The following is a 21,892-nucleotide window of genomic DNA, read 5'->3' as shown; positions in this document are numbered from 1 at the left end:
TTATAATAACATACCCAGTAATGGTCAGCACAGGAGAGGTGAAATTTATAATGGCATGACTCGGTTGGACCTTTGGTACTGGCTAACCAATCATGGTGTTTCCAGGAATGAAATACATAGGAAGCCTACTGCATATTTGTTTGATCTGTATAAGCAGAAAAATTCTCAAACAAATGAAAGAAAGGCTACATTAGATCGTGGTAAACAGCCAAATGAAAGAAAGGCTACATTAGATCGTGGTAAACAGCAATCTCGGCCAGTGAATCAATTTCCAGACTTGAGACAGTTTGCAGATCCAGAACCCCTTGAATGAAGGGGTGGCCAGGTTCCGCTGAGGAAGGATCTTGATAAGACACTCAAAGGTTTTGCTGTTACCCTTTCTCCAGTTCTTCCCCAGAGGGACCTACGGCCTTTTACAAGGGTAACTGTACACTGGGGAAAAGGAAATAATCAGACTTTTCGGGGTCTGCTGGATACTGGTTCTGAGTTGACACTGATCCCAGGGGATCCCAAGAAACATTGTGGCCCTCCAGTTAAAGTAGGGGCTTATGGAGGGCAGGTGATTAGTGGAGTTTTGACTGATGTCCGACTCACAGTAGGTCCAGTAGGTCCCCGGACACATCCTGTGGTGATTTCCCCAGTTCCAGAATGTATAATTGGGATAGATATACTCAGAAATTGGCAGGATTCTCATATTGGTTCCCTGAACTGTAGAGTGAGGGCTATTATGGTTGGAAAGGCCAAATGGAAGCCTTTAGAGTTGCCTCTGCCAAAGAAAATAGTGAATCAAAAACAGTATCGTATTCCTGGAGGCATTGCAGAAATTACTGCCACTATCAAGGACTTGAAGGATGCAGGGGTGGTGGTTCCCACCACATCTCCGTTTAACTCTCCTATCTGGCCAGTGCAGAAAACAGATGGATCATGGAGAATGACAGTTGATTATCGAAAACTAAATCAGGTAGTAACTCCAATTGCAGCTGCTGTACCAGATGTAGTTTCGTTACTTGAGCAGATTAACACATCTCCTGGCACCTGGTATGCGGCTATTGATCTGGCAAATGCCTTCTTCTCAGTACCTGTCCATAAGGACCACCAGAAGCAATTTGCTTTCAGTTGGCAAGGCCAACAGTATACCTTCACAGTTTTGCCTCAAGGATATATTAACTCTCCTGCCCTGTGTCATAATTTAGTTAGAAGGGATCTTGATCGTTTGGATCTTCCACAAAATATCACATTGGTGCACTATATTGATGACATTATGCTGATTGGACCAAGTGAGCAGGAAGTAGCAACCACTTTGGACTCAGTGGTAACACATATGCGTATCAGAGGATGGGAAATAAATCCAACCAAAATTCAAGGACCATCTACCTCAGTGAAATTCTTAGGAGTCCAGTGGTGTGGGGCATGCAGAGATATTCCTTCTAAGGTGAAAGATAAGTTCTTGCACCTGGCCCCTCCTACAACCAAGAAAGAAGCACAACGTTTAGTGGGTCTATTTGGATTCTGGAGACAACACATCCCTCACTTGGGTGTGTTACTTAGGCCTATTTACCAAGTGACTAGGAAAGCTGCTAGCTTTGTGTGGGGCCTGGAACAGGAGAAGGCCCTTCAACAGGTCCAGGCTGCTGTGCAGGCTGCTCTACCACTTGGACCATATGACCCAGCAGACCCAATGGTACTTGAGGTGTCTGTGGCTGATAGAGATGCTGTTTGGAGCCTCTGGCAGGCCCCTGTAGGTGAATCACAGAAAAGACCTTTGGGATTTTGGAGCAAAGCTCTACCATCATCTGCAGACAACTATTCTCCCTTTGAAAAACAGCTCTTGGCCTGCTATTGGGCCTTAGTGGAAACTGAACGTTTGACAATAGGACACCAAGTTACTATGCGACCTGAACTACCCATCATGAGCTGGGTACTATCAGACCCTGCAAGTCATAAAGTGGGACGCGCACAGCAGCAGTCTATTATCAAATGGAAGTGGTATATACGTGATCGGGCCAGAGCAGGTCCTGAAGGCACAAGCAAGTTACATGAAGAAGTTGCTCAAATGTCTATGGTTTCTACTCCTGTTACAATGCCATCTGCTGCCAAGCATGCACCTATAGCCTCATGGGGTGTTCCCTATGATCAACTGACCGAAGAGGAGAAGACTAGAGCCTGGTTTACTGATGGCTCTGCACGTTATGCAGGCACCACCCAGAAGTGGACAGCTGCAGCATTACAACCCCTTTCTGGGACAACCTTGAAAGACACAGGTGAAGGGAAATCTTCACAGTGGGCAGAACTTCGGGCAGTACACATGGTATTACAGTTTGTTTGCAAGAAGAAATGGCCAGATGTACGATTATACACTGACTCATGGGCTGTAGCCAATGGATTGGCTGGATGGTCAGGGACTTGGAAAGATCACAATTGGAAAATTGGTGAGAAAGACATCTGGGGAAGAAGTATGTGGATAGATCTCTCCAAATGGGCAAAGGATGTGAAGATATTTGTGTCCCATGTAAATGCTCACCAAAAGGTGACTTCAGCCGAGGAGGAGTTCAATAATCAAGTGGATAAGATGACCCGTTCTGTGGACAGTCAGCCTCTCTCCCCAGCCATCCCTGTCATTGCTCAATGGGCACATGAACAAAGTGGCCATGGTGGTCGAGATGGAGGTTATGCTTGGGCTCAGCAACACGGGCTTCCACTCACCAAAGCTGACCTGGCTACAGCTGCTGCTGATTGCCAGATCTGCCAACAGCAGAAACCAACACTGAACCCCAGATATGGCACCATTCCTCGAGGTGACCAGCCAGCAACCTGATGGCAGGTTGACTACATTGGACCACTTCCTTCATGGAAAGGACAGTGTTTTGTTCTTACTGGAGTAGATACTTATTCTGGTTATGGATTTGTCTTTCCTGCACGTAATGCCTCTGCTAAAACCACCATTCACGGACTGACAGAATGCCTTATCTATCGTCATGGTATTCCACACAGTATTGCTTCTGACCAAGGAACTCATTTCACAGCCAGAGAAGTACGACAGTGGGCCCACGATCATGGAATTCACTGGTCTTACCACATTCTCCATCATCCTGAAGCAGCTGGGCTGATAGAAAGATGGAATGGCCTTTTGAAGACGCAGTTACAGCGCCAATTAGGTGGTAACAGCTTGGAAGGCTGGGGTAGAGTTCTTCAGAAGGCAGTATATGCTTTGAATCAGCGCTCGATATATGGTACAGTTTCACCCATAGCCAGGATTCACGGGTCCAGGAATCAAGGGGTGGAGAAAGGAATAGTTCCACTTACTATCACTCCTAGTGACCCTCTAGGAAAATTTTTGCTTCCTGTCCCCATAACTCTAGGATCTGCTGGCTTAGAAGTTTTGGCTCCAGAGAGGGGAGTGCTCCTACCAGGAGCTACAACAAACATTCCATTGAACTGGAAGCTCAGACTTCCCCCTGGTCATTTTGGGCTTCTAATGCCCTTAAACCAACAGGCTAAAAAAGGAATAACAGTGTTAGGAGGGGTGATAGATCCAGATTACCATGGGGAAATTGGATTACCTCTTCACAATGGTGGTAAGCAAGATTATGTCTGGAGTGCAGGAGATCCCTTAGGGCGTCTCTTAGTACTACCATGTCCTGTGATTAAAGTCAATGGGAAACTACAACAGCCTAATCCAAGCAGGATGACAAAGGACGCAGACCCATCAGGAATGAAGGTATGGGTCAATCCTCCAGGAAAAGAGCCAAGACCTGCTGAGGTGCTGGCTGAAGGTGAAGGAAATACAGAATGGGTAGTAGAGGAAGGTAGTTATAAATACCAATTAAGGCCACGTAACCAGTTGCAGAAACGAGGATTATAAAGTAATATGAATGCCCCCTTGTAAATTGACAAATGCGTTTGCGATTGTATGAGGGATAGTTATATCATATTAGGCGTATTCACAACCTTGTTATTGTTTCATGTGAACATGAGATATTATTTGTGTCAAGTTGACAAGGGGTGGATTGTAGTGGTTATTCCTGGTTGTCAACTTGACTATATTTGGAATGAACTACAATCCAGAATTGGAAGGCTCACCAGTGACCCTTATCTGGAGGCTTGGAGATCCTTATCTGGATCTTGGTTTGAAGATCTTGAGCCATAGTGGCTATGGAGTCCAGAAGATTGAATCTCCGTGTTTAAGGAACACACCTTTAATCTGGGCTACACCTTCTGCTGGAGACAATATAAGGACATTGGAAGAAGGGAGTCTAGCTCTTGCTCTTGCTCCTTCGCCTGCTTGCTGCGTGAGACTGAGTAACTGCTAGATCCTTGGACTTCCATTCACAGCTGCGACTGAATCATTGTTGGGAATTGGGCTGCCGACTGTAAGTCATCAATAAATTCCTTTACTATCTAGAGACTATCCATAAGTTCTGTGACTCTAGAGAACCCTGACTAATACACTGTCTTAGTTAGGGTTTTACTGCTGTGAATAGACACCATGATCAAGGCAACTCTTATAAGGACAACATTTAATTGGGGCTGGGTTACAGGTTTAGAGGTTCAATCTATTATCATTAAACCAGGAGCATGGCAGTATCCAGGTGGCATGGTGTAGGAGGAGCTGACTTCTTGTTCCAAAAGTAAACAGGAGAAGACTGACTTCCAGGGAGCTAGGAAGAGGGTCCTAAAGCCCACGCCAACAATGACACATTTTCTCCAACAAGGCCACACCTATTCCAGCAAGGCCACACTTCCTGATACTGCTACTCCCTGGGCCAATCATAGTCAAACTATCACATTTATGTAAGCCCTCAGATTCTCAACTACCCATGTCATGTGTCTGACCACCAGTTTTGACTGCCCCATTGGGGATCTCATCAATACTTCAGGGATGAGAGGTTGCCTATGACCATGTGGTCAGCCTGACATCCATGTATATGTAGGCAACTCTAATTGGACTCTAATTGTGTGTGTGTGTGTGATTATAAAAGAAAAGCACATGAGAGGTGCATGTGAGGGAGAATACTGGAGGAATTGTTTGGTGGGCAGAAGAATGGATATGATAAAAATGCAGTGTACCATTTATGAAATTCTCAAACCATACAATGAAAGATTATATTTAAATCTATCTATCTATCTATCTATCTATCTATCTATCTATTGGTTTTTTGAGACAAGGTTTCACTGTATAGCCTTGGCTGCCCTGGGACTCACTCTGTAGACCAGGCTATCCTCAAATTCCTCCTTCCTCTGCCTCCTGAGTACTGGGATTAAAGGCATGTGTCACCGTGCGTGGCTGAAAAAAATAAAAAATTCAAAAGAGAAAATATAAAAATTTGGTCAGATGTATTTTCAGGTTGTTTATTCTTTGGGATTTCTTCATGTACAATAATGTATGATTGTTCGTATTCTTTTTTTACAAAAGCATTTCAGATTTACTATGTCTAAAGGGGAAGTCTTAATGCACTTACTTGCTCTTCCTGTCTATTCGATATCTAAGGAATTTATATCAGGTGTGAGGTCTTCTTCCACTTACACCCACACCCTATGTCCAATTTACAGGAAAGACTTGGGTTGACTTCCCTTTTCCTCACCTACTTCCTCCTTTCATGAATAATTATCTCCTATTGTTCTCTCTTGCTTTTAGTTTCTGCCAGGCTGCAGGTAGAACACTTTCTTGGATACCTGTGTGGGTCAAGTTCCAGAGTGTTTGAAAAGACCTCAGAAAATCCTGTTGTTGATAGAGGCCAAGCTCCACAGCTCCTACCCATTTGCAACTTGTGTCTGGCCCCTGGCTTTTAGGGTTCTGGGTGTGAATGACAAGACTCTCTGAGCCAGCCTGCAATAGGACATAAATCAGCAGTGGGGGAACACAGCTTTCACCCCTAAGGGAATGACAGGTAGTTTATTCTGGTGTGACCATGGCCTGGGGACACAGGCTCAAGTTACCCCAGATATCATGTTCCAATGTGGTAATGGTTTCAAGAAAATTTTATAGTTACAGGACAAAGAATAGCATAAATTGAGATGGTTTTCAAAAACATTGGTGGAAGCACAAGTAGGTAGGTTATGACAAAGCAAGGGGAATCTTTGTTAAAAGTCTTAGATCCTGTCTCATGACAGTCCCAGTCTTTGAGTTGGTAGAAGCTAGGGCTCTCTTTGTACATTCCCAAAGGATTTACCTAATGTAAGCCACAAAGATATTATTAGGTCAAAACACAAAGGTGGGCAATAAACAGATATTTTGGAGTTAACAATAGCTCAAGGTCCAACTCTCTGCAATCACTGAGGGTCTGGTAAGTCTACCAGCCGTGTAGGATGTTTAATTTAGATATGTCTTTTTTTCTACCCTGGGTATTTCATTTCATAATATGTTGATTTCATATTACCAATAAAGGAAAAGAAGTGCCATGTTTCCTAAGTATGCTAGGAGTGTCTGTCTGTGAAAGGGACATACTGGCTTCTATCAGCTCTCAAATGATCCCAACCCCAAAGAGCCTCCTTTTTTTGGAGTGAATTCTATTTCATTTCAGGTCTTTCCTGCTGCCTTTTGTAAGACACAGTTGCTGCCCTGGGTATGTGGAACTTGTTAAGGGCTCCTTTGCCCCGACTTAGCTGCTGTTTGATGGACACCTTGGACAATACTGCTCTCACTCTGGGTTATTCCAGGCATTTCCGTCATCAAAGGGAGGCACTAAAGCTTAGAGAATTTACACTTCTACCTGGAAGGAGCAACTGGCCACTGTTCTCATCACACTCGCACAGGGCCTTGTGCATGAGCAATTCATTCCAGTGACTTAGTTTAAGAGACTGCGGACCATAATAGGCAGCACCTGGTATCATGGTGCATGCAAAGTAGTTTGAGAAGACTATTCATGCTTTGTATGAGTATATGAGCATGTGTAAGTGTGAGTTCATGTGTGAACACGCTTATGTGGGAATGTGTTCATGTGTGTATGTTCATGCAGGTGTATGCATTTGTTTGTACATATGCATGTGTGTGTGCATGAGCATGTATGTATGGAGACCGGAGGTTGACATAGGTTGTCCTCCTCAATTGCTCTCACGTTTTCCCACTTTATGTGTATAGGTGTTTTGTGTGCATATATGTCTATGTAATATGTGCATGCAGTGCCTATAGAGGCCAGAAAAGGGCATGGATGTTTGGAGACTAGATGCAGATGGTTGTAAGCCTCCTTGTGAGTGCTAGGAATCAAACCCAGGTCTTTTGCAAGATTGGCCATTGCTCTCAACCCCCATGCCATCTCTCCAATCCCAATTGCTCTTTTTTTGGAGACAGTCTTTCACGGATTCTAGAATTCACTGCCTTGGCTAGACCAGCTGGCCAGCGAGCCCCATGGATCATCTCATATCTCCTCCCCATTCTCCACGCCTGACTTCCCTCCTGTCCCCTGCCTTTTTAAAACATGATCTGAACTTAGGTCTGCATGCTCATACAGCCAGCCCTTTACTAACAGAGCCATCCTCCACCGTGCCCTGCCTCCCAGCTGCCAAACTGCAGAGTTTGTTTAAAGAAATGCCTCTAGTACAAAATTAAAGCAGAAGTGTTCTCTTTCCACACACACCAAAAAAAAAAAAAATTATAAATATGGGCAGCAGAGGAGGCTGTTTGCTTTAAAGATGATTTTTCAATAATTAAAGATGATACCATAGGCAGTGGAGTTCTCAGGTGGGAAGAGCCCAGGGATAGTTAGCCGGCTAGTTTGTAGCTAATTCTTAAATTTAATTGGGGCAGGTAAAACTTCATTAGTAGTTTAGTAATGCATTTAAAGCCCCAATCCTCCTGGTTTGATTAAGCATATACACTGAGCACAGAGTTCTTTCTTTCTGAGTTGCAATAAGAAGGTCAGACATCTATAGTGAGCATGAGAGCAAACATCAGTTGCCTGGATTCCAAAAACATGTGAATAAAATATACTCTGGAAGGCTCACACGAGTGCCTCTCATTCTAAATGATTGTCACATCAGTGACCTCATGATGTGACTTAGATTAGCTTTGCTACCAAATTCTTAACTGGAAGCACATGTCTGAATTTAGACGAGGAATCTCTCTCTCCCTTTCTATTTTCCTTCCTTCCTCTTTCTCTCTCTTTCTTCCTTCCTTCCTCCTTCCTTTTAAGTTCAAGTTTATTGAGTACTTAGCTTTTTGTTGTTGTTCTTTTTTTTTTTTTTTTTTTTTTTTTTTTTTTTTTTTTTTTTTTTTTGTATTTTTGCTTGAGACAAGGTTTCTCTGTGTTGCCCGGGCTGTCCTGGAACTCACTCTGTAGAAGTGGCTGGCCTCCAACTTAGTGATCCATCTGCCTCTGAATCCAAAGTGCTGGGATTAAAGGTGTGCACCACCGCCACTTGGCTAATCCTTTCCTTTTTTACTTATACATTAATGTGAGTGTCTGTGTGTGAGTATGTCCATATGTGAGTACAGGTACCCATGGGTCCAGAGAGGGCCTTAGATTCCCTGGTGCTGGAACTACAGTCAGTTGGAAGCCATGAAATAGGGGTGCTGAGAACTGAACTCAGGTCCTCTGAAAAGAGCAGCAAGCCCTCTTAACCACTGAGCCATCTCTTTAGCTCCCAGGAATCTTAAACAACCAAACAAAACCAAAACCAAAAAACCATGTCTGCCAGGATCTTAGTCCAAATCTCAGATTCTTTGTTACGCATATTGGGGTCAGGAAATAACGTTGTTTGGAGAATGTTCTGCAAGATTTTCAAGCTTCCTTCATTTCTGGGAATTGGACCCATCCTCTGAATGCTATCTTTTACTACTGAGCTATAGCTCCAGCTCCTTTCTGCATTGTAGTTGAACTTACTAAATTGCTCAGCCTGGCCTTGAAGTTGTGACCATCCTACAGCCTCTTGAGTAGCTGGGATTACAGCTCTGTACTACAAGGCCTGGCTGAAGCTACTAGTGTCTCATTAGTTAACAAATCACTACTTTTGACTGAAAAGTTTAGGGTGACAGAAAGCAGGGTGACTTGTCTTTGTTCTTTTAGTCCACTTGACTGACTCATTTGTAGAAGTAGACTCTGTCAGTGTTCAGTGAGGAACTGGAAACAAATTAAGTAGAAAGCTATACCTTGTGTACTTTTAACTATGCACTGGTCTAAATTATTGCTGGCTAAGTGAATTTACTCGTTGAATAGAATTTGAAAATACAGTCTTTGGAAGAAAGCCTGTTCCATGTAATTATGGAACATTTTGTAGTTTGAATGCTTAGTGAACATATGATGCAGAGTTTTAAAAGTTAAAAGTATTTAAAGTGAAACTCGAGAACAAAGCAAAGACATGAACATGTTTTTAATAATGAATGATGTGATATTTTGTCTCTATTATTTTATGTGTAAAAATATCACTTGGGGTAAGATCTTAGTATTTATCAGTCACCCTTTGTCTACCCAGGGTCATCATAAATTGATAATAACCTAGTATTGTTGCATTCCAATGATCGCTGTTCTTCAGGGTTTGAATAGAACGTGGGGTGGTGTGATGGCTCAGTTGGTGAAGTGCTTGCTTTGTAAACATATGACTTTGACCCTAGAATCCATACAATAAAAATCTTGGTGTGGTGATGTGTGCTTTCAATCCCAGAGGTGGGGAGGAGGGAACAGCTGGATCCCTGAGGATTGCTGGTCAACCAGCCTCACCTACTTGGTGTGTTCCAGGTAAGTGAGAGTCATTGCCTTAAAATAATGGTTGACAGCATCTGAGGAACAACATCTAAGGTTGTTATAAGCCTCCTCATGGACATGCATACACATGAATGTGCACAGCATGCACCTGTATACATCCCACTAAGTGGGTGTAGTACATATTTTATAAGGCATTCTAGATCTCTTTTGTGGGCACTGTTTTTGCTGCTTTGTCTCTGTGTACCCATGTCTTAACCTGTTACCCATCCATTCTTTAAGCCTTGTTCTTTCCCACCACAAGAAGGAGCCATCTATGACCAAATAGTCAGGGACTGGGGCATGCTGTAAAGTTAAGCATGGGTAGACCCAGCCAATCTCAGAATGGACTGGAGTATCTAGGAAAAGCCCCCAAGCGGGGTGAGATCAGAGCTGGATCTCAGTGGTTTTCTAAGTGGGAGGAGGAATATTGCCAGCAAGGGAGAGTGGCAACAGTGTTTGCAAAGTTGGGGTGAGCAGCATGTTTCTGCATAGTGCAGAGGCTCCATGGAGTAAGCCGTCTATTTCCTTTCTCCCTTAAGCCTGTGTACAACAGTTCAGTAGGAAATGCTAGGAAGAAAGCCATCCACTCTGGATGGACTAAAACAGCATTCTGCATGAGAAACAGGTTTCTGGTCTCCCCTGAGACACCAAGTTGACACAATGTCTTTGGAAAGGAACAGTCATCATCCTATTCCTGTAGGCCATACTCCGAGCTGGTATAGTGTCAACAAGACTTGCCTGAATGATCAGCAAATATAGGAGTGCAGCCCAGAAACTAATTCCTCACAGCTGTGAGGAGTAGCTAGTTCTGAGAGCGAGGGCCTCATCAACATTCCTGACAACCCACTTGTGCCATCAGGGACTCTGAGAACCATGGCACCTCATAACTCCTTTCATTCTCCCAATTCAAGGCCTGCCTCACACTTTACCCTGTGACTGCCCTCTACTTAGCATTTAAAAGAATGGCAAGTGAACCCAGCATGTCAAGAAACACTTTGAACAAATCTGTGGTAATGAGCCTTGGGAATAATACACGGCACCCCTGGGGTGTGAGGAAGTCTACATTGAGAACCCGCGATTGCTATTTGGAAGGTTGCTAATTTCCCATCCACAGAAGCAACATGTTCTTAAGTGACCATCATTAAGGAGAGGATGCTGGCTTCTGTACAGGCAAGGCAGACCCAAGGCATTCTGCTTCTCACCCAGTTTCTTAGTTGACTGTAGTGTACTTATGAGAGAAGGAAATGCAAGTCAGTGTGCGTCCCGTGCCTTGGGACAGTGAGGGGACTAGATTGCTAAAAGAATTTGCATACAGTAACCATGAAACCCTTTTGGAACTATGTATATAGGTGGCTTACCTGTCAAAGCCTGTATGAACTTGTGATACCTGAAGCATAATAGTGAATCTAAAATTTAAAATGCCATTACATGAAAATCAGGGCTTACACACATAATAATTAACGTTTCCTTGTTTTCTTTATATATATTTAATGATGATATATATATATATATATATACACATATATATATATATATGTATATATATATATATATATCCAGAAGCTCTATTCACACATGAGTGTGTGTGTGTGTGTGTGTGTGTGTGTGTGTGAGAGAGAGAGAGAGAGAGAGAGAGAGAGCAACCATAGAAGAAAGTGCCAGAGCCCTTAGAGCTAGAGTAATAGGCAGATGTGAGTTGCCCAGTGTGACACCTGCTGGAGTGGGCTGATACAAGGTGGGGCCTTCAGAGATTTCCAGAACTTTTGACTATCTAGAAGACCAGGAGGAGGAAGCACTGAGTAATACATGTATTTTCTCAGTGTATAAAGACCTGGGTGCAAAGTCAGAAGTTGAATTTTAAGCTGAAGCACAAAGATGGGTTTGTCAGACCAAGTGTCTCTCACAGGACAAGGGCAGGAGCTAAATAAAATGATGATGATGGATGTGCCTGATGCTTCTCTTCTTTGTCCTTGGCGATTTTCTTTGTCCTTGGCGATTTCCCATGATGCAAAGAGGGAAATGTCGCCCCTTAAAGACCCGAGGTCTGAAAGAACAGAAGCTGTGTTCCTTATTTATCCCTCCATATGATTATGTGATTCTGACCTTCAGATGGAATTCTGTCTGGACAAAATTCTAGTCTTGCAGAAAGTATGTTAGAAGAGTTTTCTTACATTTCCTGATGTCCTGTTTTCTTTTAGGTTTTGTGAATGACTCTGTTGCTAAATCCATTGTGGCTTTGCGTTTAACACTTGTGGTGAAGGCTAGCAACTGTGTTCCGGGGGACAGCCACTCAAATGACTTAGAGTGTTCGGGAAAAGGAAAATGTGCCACGAAGCCATCAGAGGTAAGGGAACATCAGGTAGCATTTAAATATAAATTAATATAACTAAACAAATATGTATTTGTATATATATGTATATATACATATATATATATGTGTGTGTGTGTATGTAGGTATATGTAGACAACATATCGTTGTGGTTTTCCATATGATTTTTAAAGTCACTGGAATAAGAAGTTCTATGCATAGAGAGATCTTTTTGCATTAGTATAAAGGAAAGATTTCTTTGCTAGAAGACTCAAGAGAAATGGAAGAATGCAAAGGTCACCACAGCCATTTCTTTTCAGGGTTTGAAACTACAGAAATGAGAGAACAGCAAGAGAAGGTATAGACAAGAGGTGTACCGAGTAGATGTCATCCTTTGAGGAGTGGGCATGATAGACACTATGGAGAACATGAGTCCTGTTCCCCATTTTCTTTGGTATCTGTGGTCACAGGACATTAGGTCTCTTGGGTTTAGGGCATGGGCCTGCAGGTAGTTTTCTTTTCTGCTGCCCTCTTTCCAGTTATTGACAGGAGTACAGCTATCAGGCCATCAAAGAGCCATGGCAGCCATTGGGACCATTGTCCCTGAATCTAGGGCTCCCTTGGCAGATGGGCTCCAGGCTCTGCCTGAAGAGCCCAACAAGGGTGCCAGTGTTATTAATCTGGGTGCCTGTTCCTTTGGGGGCACCCATTTATCCCATTTCTTCCTAATTCTGCCTCCAGCATAGTCTTGCTTATTTTTCTTTCCATTTATATGCATACTTCCACCAGTGTAATAAGCAAACATGGGCTCCCCAAATACCACAATAGGGTTACTTGTTTTAGACTGATTTTAAGAGAGGAGAAGCTAAAATTTCTTGGATGATATTAGTATATTTCATAATAGGGGCATGAGATTTGATGACTGAAGGGAACAGGGTTAACTGACAAAAAAAAAAAAAAAAGAGCCTTCCGAATATTGTCTGTCACGTGAAAAATATACGAGTTTACTATTTCAGACACGGTATTGCTGAAATATACCACCCTCTTATGAGATGCTCTCTGGAAGAGTCAGAATGTGGTAAGGAACTCAAGTGAAGGTGGGGTTGGGAATTTCTGGTAAATCTTAGGAAACAGATATGAGATAAACCAGAGCCAAAGCTGTCACCCCTTCTAGTGAGAAGGAGAAAGACTGGGGAGTAACAGGAGGCGGGGCAAGACCAAACACCCCTTACCAAGCCAAGATGCTCTTTCATGGCTGCCCTGTAAGACCAGTCTGCTCCCATTCCTGAGAGAGATCTCTCTTATGCATGCATTTTATGGGGGGAATGCAGAAGATCCTGAGTGTTTCCTCATGAGGTGAGAGCTGGGCTGAGGACTGTGGAAAAAAGGGAGTGATGCAGAACCTACTTGGTGAAGTCGTCCCAGAAGAGAAGACGGGTGAGAAGTGATGGGAAGAGTCATGGCTTCCATGTGAACCTGCAGGGAAGATACACACAGAGCCAATCCCTACTGTCCCCACTGTTCTGTGCTAAGGCCTGATTAGTTCTGAAAGAGGAAGTGTCAGTAAGAGAGAACTATTTCAAATGAGCGCTGCCACTCTGGAATTCTTAAAAAAATATATTTTGTATATATTTTTTTAAATTAGCCTACTAAGGAACCAATTTCCTTATGACTTTCTCATACTCTGTCCTTTGTGCTTGCTCTGTTTTCCTGAACTCATCTCCCATCTCCTCATCCCCTGCTTGCACTCTTTCACCCCACAATAGCCTCCTTTTCTACTTTCATACCACATGTGTTCTATCACCCACCCACCTCTTTCACTTTCTCCCTTTCACAGAGGCCTTTCTGGTTTCCTGGTTTCTGCCCACACTCTGACACATAAACACTCATGTGAAGAAATCAGAAGCTACGATCCACATATGAGATTTTGTCTTCCTGGGTCTAAACTACTTCATTTAATATAACACCTCCCGGTTCCATCCATTTGCTGAAAGTTTCATTTTTCTTAACAGTTGAATGTTTCTGTCTTGTGTGTACTTAGCACATTTTCATTATTCATCCATCTGTTGATGGGCATCTAGGTTGATTCCATTTCCTGGGCTATTTATTGTGACTAGAGCATCAGTGAACATGGCTGAGCAAGTATTTCTGTGGTAGGGTATGGAGTCCTTTGAATGTATGTCCAGGAATGGAATAGCTGGACCAGTGGCTGATGAAGTGGGAAGCCTCATTTTGAGCTCTGTTATCTAATGGCTGTCCCTTTGGGGAAATGTTTATTTAACCAGAAGGTAGTTATTATGTTGTAGTGGCATGTCGGGGAATATATATGTACAAAGGATGCAGGACTCATATGAGGAAACGCTAGCCAGGAGAACCTACTTGCATTCAGATTCACTGAAAAGGCTGGAGAGCTGTTTAGCACCTGGCAGATAACTTAGAAAACCTTGCCAAAAACAGAGGGAAAAGACTCAAAAGGCTTGGTAAAGAGTCCACACTCATCTTAGCAGATCATTTCAGAGCAAGCTCATCTTTACTGGGGACACCGGCTTCTCTGAAGAGCGTCCAGTGCTGTGTAGCTGTCTCCGTCTCCAGCTGCTGTCATCTCTCAGCATCAGGTCACCTGAGAAGCCTCACTGCTGTTGGCTTTGCATTTACCCTCACAATGCTGTGAACAGTCACTTTATCTGAACATTTTTCATGGTTGTCTGTGCCAGTGTACGTGTTCACATGCAGTTGCATGTGTGCTTGTGTGTGAGATATGCACTTGTATGTTTGCTTATGCATGTGACGGTCAGAGGTCAACCTCGGGTATCTTCCTCAGTCACTCTCATTTAAAGTTTTGAGTCAGGGTCTCTCACTGGGATTAGGGTTCATCTATTAAACTAGACTGACTAGGCAATGAGCCTCAAGGATCTTGTCTCCGGAGTGCTGGAACCACAAGGATACACCACTGTGTTCTTGGAACTGGACTTGGGTCCACATGCTTGTCCTGCAAATGCTTTACAGACTGAATGGTGTCCCCAGCCTCACAGTTAATTATCACCATGTTTCTTGAAGATCTATGTGTTATCTGGGGAGGAAAAGTTTCTTGTAGATAAAGCTACTAGCTATGGCAAGAACAGAGGAACTAGAAAGGAGAGTCTCTGTGTGTGTGTGCATTTGTGTGTGTTCCTGTGTATGTGTTTTCTTGAGTCTTGTGTCCTTTCGTGGCCATTGCTAGGCAGTTACAGTGACTTAAATAGTTGCACCTATTGATCCAATGCAAGGGACCACTGTCATTGTGTTTCTTTTATTGTTCCCTAAAGTCAAAATTTACACAGTCCATCCTTCCACTCTGTGCAAGAATCTACTTCATAGCACGAGATAAATAGAACTGTATTTGGTGATTTACTTTTATTATTTCTAATCATTTTATATTGTTTTATTGGCTCATTCATCCAAATAGGAGCAATTCTGTTACTGCCACAGCACTTTCACTGAGTAGGTGAACTCATTTCTTTCTTGTCAGATGTGTTTTGGTGAGGGGATAGTTCTCAATTCCAGGTTGAATGGTGGCTGCGGTTTCTCTTCCTACATATGCTGCTATTTCTAGAAGGGACCTTTAATAGAAGCAGGGGCGCTTGGTGTTGATCTTGTGTCTTATGGAAGGAACTTGACAATTAGCTACCTATTTCTCTCATTGAACTTACTTCCCAAGGTTGTCCTGCTAACAGTTGACACCTTTGAAGATGATTGTCTGTTCATATCCACCCCCCATATGTATGTGTGTGTGTATGTGTGTGCATGTGTATATATACACATGCACACATATAGACACCAGAAGCCAACCTTTAGTATCATTACTCCAACACTGTCCACTCTGTTTCTTGAGGCAAGGTCTCATTCTGGCCTGGACCTCACCAAGTATGCTTGGCTGTGTGGTCAGTGATCCCAAGGAATCCACCTATTTTTCCCTTACCAGTGCTAGCATTATAAGAGTTTGCCACCATACCTGTTTTTTCCTCTTTATTTTTATTATTTTGTTTTTATTTTTTATTTTTTTTACTTATTCATTTTACATCCAACCCAATCCCGGTTACCCCCTCCTACAATTTTCCCTCTATTTCTCCTCCCTTTCTCTGAGTGCATGTGGGTTCTAGGGATTGAACCCAAGTCCTCATTCAAGGCAAGCACTTTTATGACTCTCCCCAGCTCTCCTTGATTATCTTATAGATATTCTTTCAGGAAGGCAGCATGGGGCTTTTGGGTCTGCTTGGGTCCAAACAGGATGGCATGGACCTTGTCTCTCACTGGGGAGAGGACTGTTAGGCCCTTTCAGTCATGTGGAGCCCAGAGGATGACACAGGAATGGGTTCATGCCACTGTGAAGTCTTGAATCTAGTGGCAGGAGCCTGAGAACTGGAGGTTGCAGAAACAATTGCAGTCGAGTCCCAAGTCTGTCTGCAACAGAACCAGAGTGAACAATGTCTGAAGATCATCTGCTGTTGGAATTCCCTCTGGGTGGGGGACATGAGCCTTTTGTTCCAGGCCTGTCTTCTCCTGATTGATAAAGCCTATTCATTATGGCGAATAGTCTGCCTGACTCAGAATCTACTGATTTCAATGCAAATCTCATTCACAAGCACCTTTTCCAAAGAAGATCTAGAATAATGGGTGACCAAATATATGGGCATGGTGGCCCAGTCAAATTGATGTGTGAAATTAACCATCACAGGAGTCTTGCTATACTACTAATTCGGTGGTCTCTTTCTATGTAGTTCGTTGATTTGTACACAAGGCTAAGGGTGTTTTAAAGAAATTCTATTGCCTAAGAATAACCTGAAGCCATTGACAGAAGGCTGCCCTTCAGCCTGCCACTCGAATTCCACTGCTCTTGCTGGTGATGGAAGGGAAGGCGGATTGCAGACAGTGGTCCCATGAACAGAGCATAGAGTGTATTCACCACTGCCTTTTCTGTTGCTGATTTCCCATGGTGAAGTGCAACATGTTCTCAAGGATTGGACTGTGAATTTCCAAATAGAATTATTCCCTTGGAATAATGAACTCAAGACTGGAAAGTGTTTGGATGCAACAATGGCTGTCCTGTTGTTTTCCCACGTGAAGGCTTTGTCTCCATCAGTAGGAAAAGGGAACAAGATGGATACCTAGATGCTTCCTTAGCTCTTTGCCTTAGGAGTCAATCCACTGTCCTTATTTGAGGCCAGGATACCAGAGCCACATGCTGAGAGAGAACTCAGCTGGAACTGTTCTTGTGTCCTGTGAAACTGTGTCTTAGTTTGGTCTCTGACTGTAGAACTGGAGTCCTGAGCTTGTGGTACCTCCCTACTCATGAAGTAGTCATAGGCTTGTGCTCTCTGGAGTCCTCTCTGACATAATGTTGGAATGACTTCTTCTATGTGGCTCCAGAATTGCATCCTTGAATCATTGGCTTGAACCAACAGTTCTATCTACCGTTTGATGTCCTATTTTCTGTCCCACATGATCTAGGTGAGACACTGAGCTCTTAGGGCCCAGACTGCCTTATGTCAGTTCCCTTTTTCTCCACAAAAGCTGGTGTTTCTTGTTAGAGCTCCCAGGGTATTCCAGGTCTGGGGCTTGTTCATGTGTGAGCTCATTTGCACAGTAATGGTGGGAACTTACAAACAGCATTCTTAAGCTTCCCAGCCTCACCCCAACCTTCTGGCTTCAGATCTCTGGGATTTTGTTCTTGCTTATGGTGATTTCCTTCTGAAAATTAACCTGCCTGCCTGTCCTCTGGATTCTGTTTTCCCAACTTCCCTATGTAACTAAGATATAGTCTCACAGAACAATTTCAGCTGAGTTCGCTCTCAGTATGTGCCTCTGGTGTCCCAACCTCAAAGCCCAAGGACAGTGGGCTGATTGATTCCTAAGGCAAACAGCTAGGGTAACTGTCTGGGAGTTAAGGTTCAACTCCAAATACCCTTGTTTCTGGAAGTATCACTAAGAAGTTTCTTCTTTTAAGAAGTCTGATAGCATTTTCCTTATCTTTGAGGCATGGGGCTTTTGATTTGTGTTTATGTTTTTGTATGTCTGTCATGATTTGCATTCACCTTGTACCTGGGTTCTTGAGTATCTGCCTAGTAACCTAGGCTTTTTTAGGTTCTGAGGGACACAGATCAGGTCTGGAAAGACATGGCCTGGATGTCTAGAAGCAGCCTGAAGGCCTTGGGGGCAGCATGCTGGAAGAGTTTCTGATGAAGCAGTGCATACTTGGAGAACTTTCCAAGTGTTCTCTGAGAGTCCAGAGAAACATCTGTGACAGGCCTGAGATCACTGGGGAGTGGGAGAAGGCATCCCCATAGTCTGTGATGATGGGTTCCCTCACATTAGCACTTGAGTTTGAATCATTTTGCATCTAATACAAGTAGCATATCCCTTCACATGTTGGAGCTGCTACAGGAGTGTGGGCTGAAGGAGGAAAAGAAATCTAAGAGCAGAAATGTGATAGGGAACCAGTTTTTCAAGTAGACATGTAAGCATCAGTCTAAATTTAACACATTGCGGTCCATGGCAAACAAGTGGTCAGGTTTGAAAATAAAACATCAGAAGAAAATGCTTCCTGGTTGAAGATTCACAGTTAGCCAGGCCCAGAAAGTTTTAGGCGCCAGTGACAATTCTAAGTATCACAGCTCTTTCTTTACCTTTTCAGAAAGAAACAGGTCAGGACGGTTGGACCTGTGAACTCTTTGATGCTGTTCTCCACTTGGTTTGAAACCATCACTGTGGGTGAGGCGCTCTGTAGGTGGCAGTGGCATGTGCACAGAAGGGCAGACGTAGATGTCAGAGTCACTTGCCATCATTGATCTAAGAGCTGACTTTTCTACATTATTAGTGCAAGGCAGAGGCCCTCATGAGACCTTGAGAAAAAAGGTACTCTGACCTGGCAGGGTTTTGAGAGAGCAATGGGTGGAAGGGAAGATGAGGAGACTCACAATGAGTCAAGGGAGTATATTGCTTTTAGCATTGAAGGCTAGCTGGCTGCCAAGCTTCAGGATGCAGGGGCCTTTACACTGTCAGTCTAGTGTGTGATGGGGTCAGGTCTCCAAGGCTCTGCCAGAACTCTGGAGAAATTTCTCTTTGGAGTAGCGAGCAAGACACAACCAGAGAGGGTGCTAAGTGAAATAATGGTGATATGTGTCTGATGAACCAGTTAGTAGGTGGCACATTATAGGGAAAACAAAAAGAACTGTTATTATTGTAAGATAGTGTTCTTGTTAAGGGGGAGGATAAGTCTTTTTGTTTTGTTTTGTTTTCTACATAAAGTAACTTAATAACAGTGCTCGTTAAGAACTTCTAGCTTGCCGGGCATGGTGGTACACATCTTTAATCCCAGCACTCGGGAGGCAGAGGCAGGAAGATTTCTGAGTTCGAGGCCAGCCTGGTCTACAAAGTGAGTTCCAGGACAGCCAGGGCTATACAGAGAAACCCTGTCTCAAAAAAACGAAAAAAAAAAAAAACCCAAAAAACCAACAAACAAAACCCTTCTAGCTTGGGCCAGGGAGACGGCTCAGAGGATAAGGTGATTGATGGGCAAGTACTGAGGACTTGAGTTCAAATCCCAGTACTCACAAAAGAAACTGGGTATGTTAGTGTGTACCTATAATCCCAGTGCTGCTGAGAGAGAGAGAGAGAGAGAGAGAGAGAGAGAGAGAGAGAGAGAGAGAGAGAGAGATTTATTTATTTCTGGGCCTGCTGACTAGTCAATTCCATTAGGGTTCAGTAAGAGACCCTATCTCAAAAACTCAGATGGTGAATGTTTGAAGAAGGCCCCAGCAGTCATTGATCTCTGGCCTACATATACATGTGCATGCACACATGTGCGCACGCACACACGCACGCACACACACACACACACACACACACACACACACACACAAATATAATAAAAATAAAATACCTTTTGAGTCACAGGGTATATGCTTTGGATGTGAGGCTAAGGCCAAGGTGCTGGTAGTTTATTATTAGCTAATGGAAGGACGTGAGGGCTCAGATTCCACTTGCCGAGACTGCCTCCTGAACCTCGGAGAAGACATATTTTTGTAAATAATACAATTTAAGTATTAGACATCCGTTAACTGCAGAGATCATCACAGTAAGTGGCGCCCAGTGGTCACACTTTCCTTTAATGCGCAATGCTACGCTTGTCTCGGATTTCCTCAGCTCTTGTTTGAATTATCACTCTTGGGGCTGGTGTAATTAAAAGGCCATCTCGGCCTTTCATGTCCTAGAACAGAAGGAAGACAGCATCACTGCCTGGCTTAAAATATGGCAACATACTTGAATCATGTATTGCAAATTACTTCAAGAGATGATTCTAAACTACACCGCAAAGGACAGACACCTCAGTGTGCTTTCTAATCGGCATTGGGGACTTCTGTAAGGTTGAAATGTATCTATCTCCAGGGGCTAAGAATTGCAGAGACACTGTGGAGGGCTGGTGGCATTCCAAACACATTAGGATGAAAGATTATATTATTGGTTGACATTTTGAGGTCAATGAAGGTAAGGTTTTCTTTCTTTCTTTTCTTTCTTTCTTTCTTTCTTTCTTTCTTTCTTTCTTTCTTTCTTTCTTTTTTTTTTTTTTTTTTTGAGGCTCCTCCACTTATTTTAAATGCCAAGGAAGCCAACAGATTGAAGTCATTTGCTCAAAGCCTAGGAGCTAATTCATGACAGAGAAGAGTGAAGAAAAATTCCTGGACTTTTAGTCCCCTGTTTTGGGACACATTGTCTGTTCTTCCTGTCGCATGTCCCCCATGCCCCACCTCTAAAATTTATTTATAATTTTGACTTTTAGTTTTTTATGAGATGGGGTATCATGTAGCCCAGGCTGGCCTTGAGCTCCTTGTGTAGCCGAGGATAACCTTGAGCTCTGCCTTCACTCCCATGTGCCTAGCCTCACACATCTCTCAGGACACTCAGGTGACAGCAGTCTCTTCTGCATGTGCAGTGTCCTCGAGTGATGGTTACTGTTTATAAGGAAAGCCAGGTCTAAGATGGAAACACAGGTTTCACTTGGTATTTCCTTACATATTTAGACATGACAATTCTCAAGCATTCATGTACACACGAGTTCTGTAAGGAGGAGCTTATCCAACTCTATGGTCTGACTCTGGGGATCTGGAGTTGGGCCAGAGGGGAGGCAAAGGGAGATAAACAGGATATTGAGGGCATGCTGTCATAGCTTCTTGGAGGGGCAGAGGAGAGTCAGCTGGCCTCTTTGGCATATGTCATACTAGGGACTCATCTCTCTGGACTTTGTCTAAAGCAAAGTTTGAGAATATAATAGTTGATGCTCTGTGTATTGTGACACAAGAAAGGCTTCACGAAAGAAAAAAAATGTTCTTTTCATAATTGTGTCAGGAATAACTAGAGTTTGTTGACTTGATTCCTACCTTTGTATGTGTGTGTGTGTGTGTGTGGTGTGTGCATGTGTCCGCATGTGCACACGGAGGATGCACATGTGAGGGCTCATCCATAGATGAGCCTGTGGAGGATACAGGTTGACATCAAATGTCCTCCTCAGTCGCTCTCCATCTTAGGTTTTTAAGCCAGAGCTTCTCACTGAACCCGGAGCCACCCCCCAGTGGCTAGGCTGGTCACTGGCTTGCTGGCAAGCCACAAGGACTTCCCATGTCTGCACCACAAGGACTTCCCATGTCTGCCTTCTCTGTGTTGGGATTATGGGATGCTGCACTCAGATTGGAACGTGGATCTCATGATTGTATACCGGGTACTTTCCCATCTCTCCAGCCCATAGTTCAACACGAGAGCAATAAACACAACACTAAAGGTCTGCCTAGACGCTTGCCCAAGAGATGAAAACCCATCCTGGGAAGGCTGGAAGGCATGCTCTCTGAAGTGCTGAGTTTTCAGTCTAGGAACTGCC

The 21,892-nt window shown here is 43.5% G+C and overlaps 1 protein-coding gene across 1 annotated transcript in view; it reads left to right on the top strand.

Moving 5' to 3' along the window:
* Positions 1-21,892, top strand: part of Dner (delta/notch-like EGF repeat containing) — a 326,383-nt gene that overhangs the window by 149,349 nt on the left and 155,142 nt on the right. Inside the window, exon 5 of the mRNA NM_152915.1 lies at positions 11,876-12,021. Within this exon, the coding sequence (NP_690879.1) occupies positions 11,876-12,021 (146 nt within the window). The remainder of the gene's footprint in view (positions 1-11,875; positions 12,022-21,892) is intronic.

Source organism: Mus musculus, chromosome 1, assembly GCF_000001635.26.
Source record: "Mus musculus strain C57BL/6J chromosome 1, GRCm38.p6 C57BL/6J".
In the NCBI taxonomy this organism is placed as follows: domain Eukaryota; kingdom Metazoa; phylum Chordata; class Mammalia; order Rodentia; family Muridae; genus Mus; species Mus musculus.
This window is presented reverse-complemented; position numbering and strand designations above follow the sequence as displayed.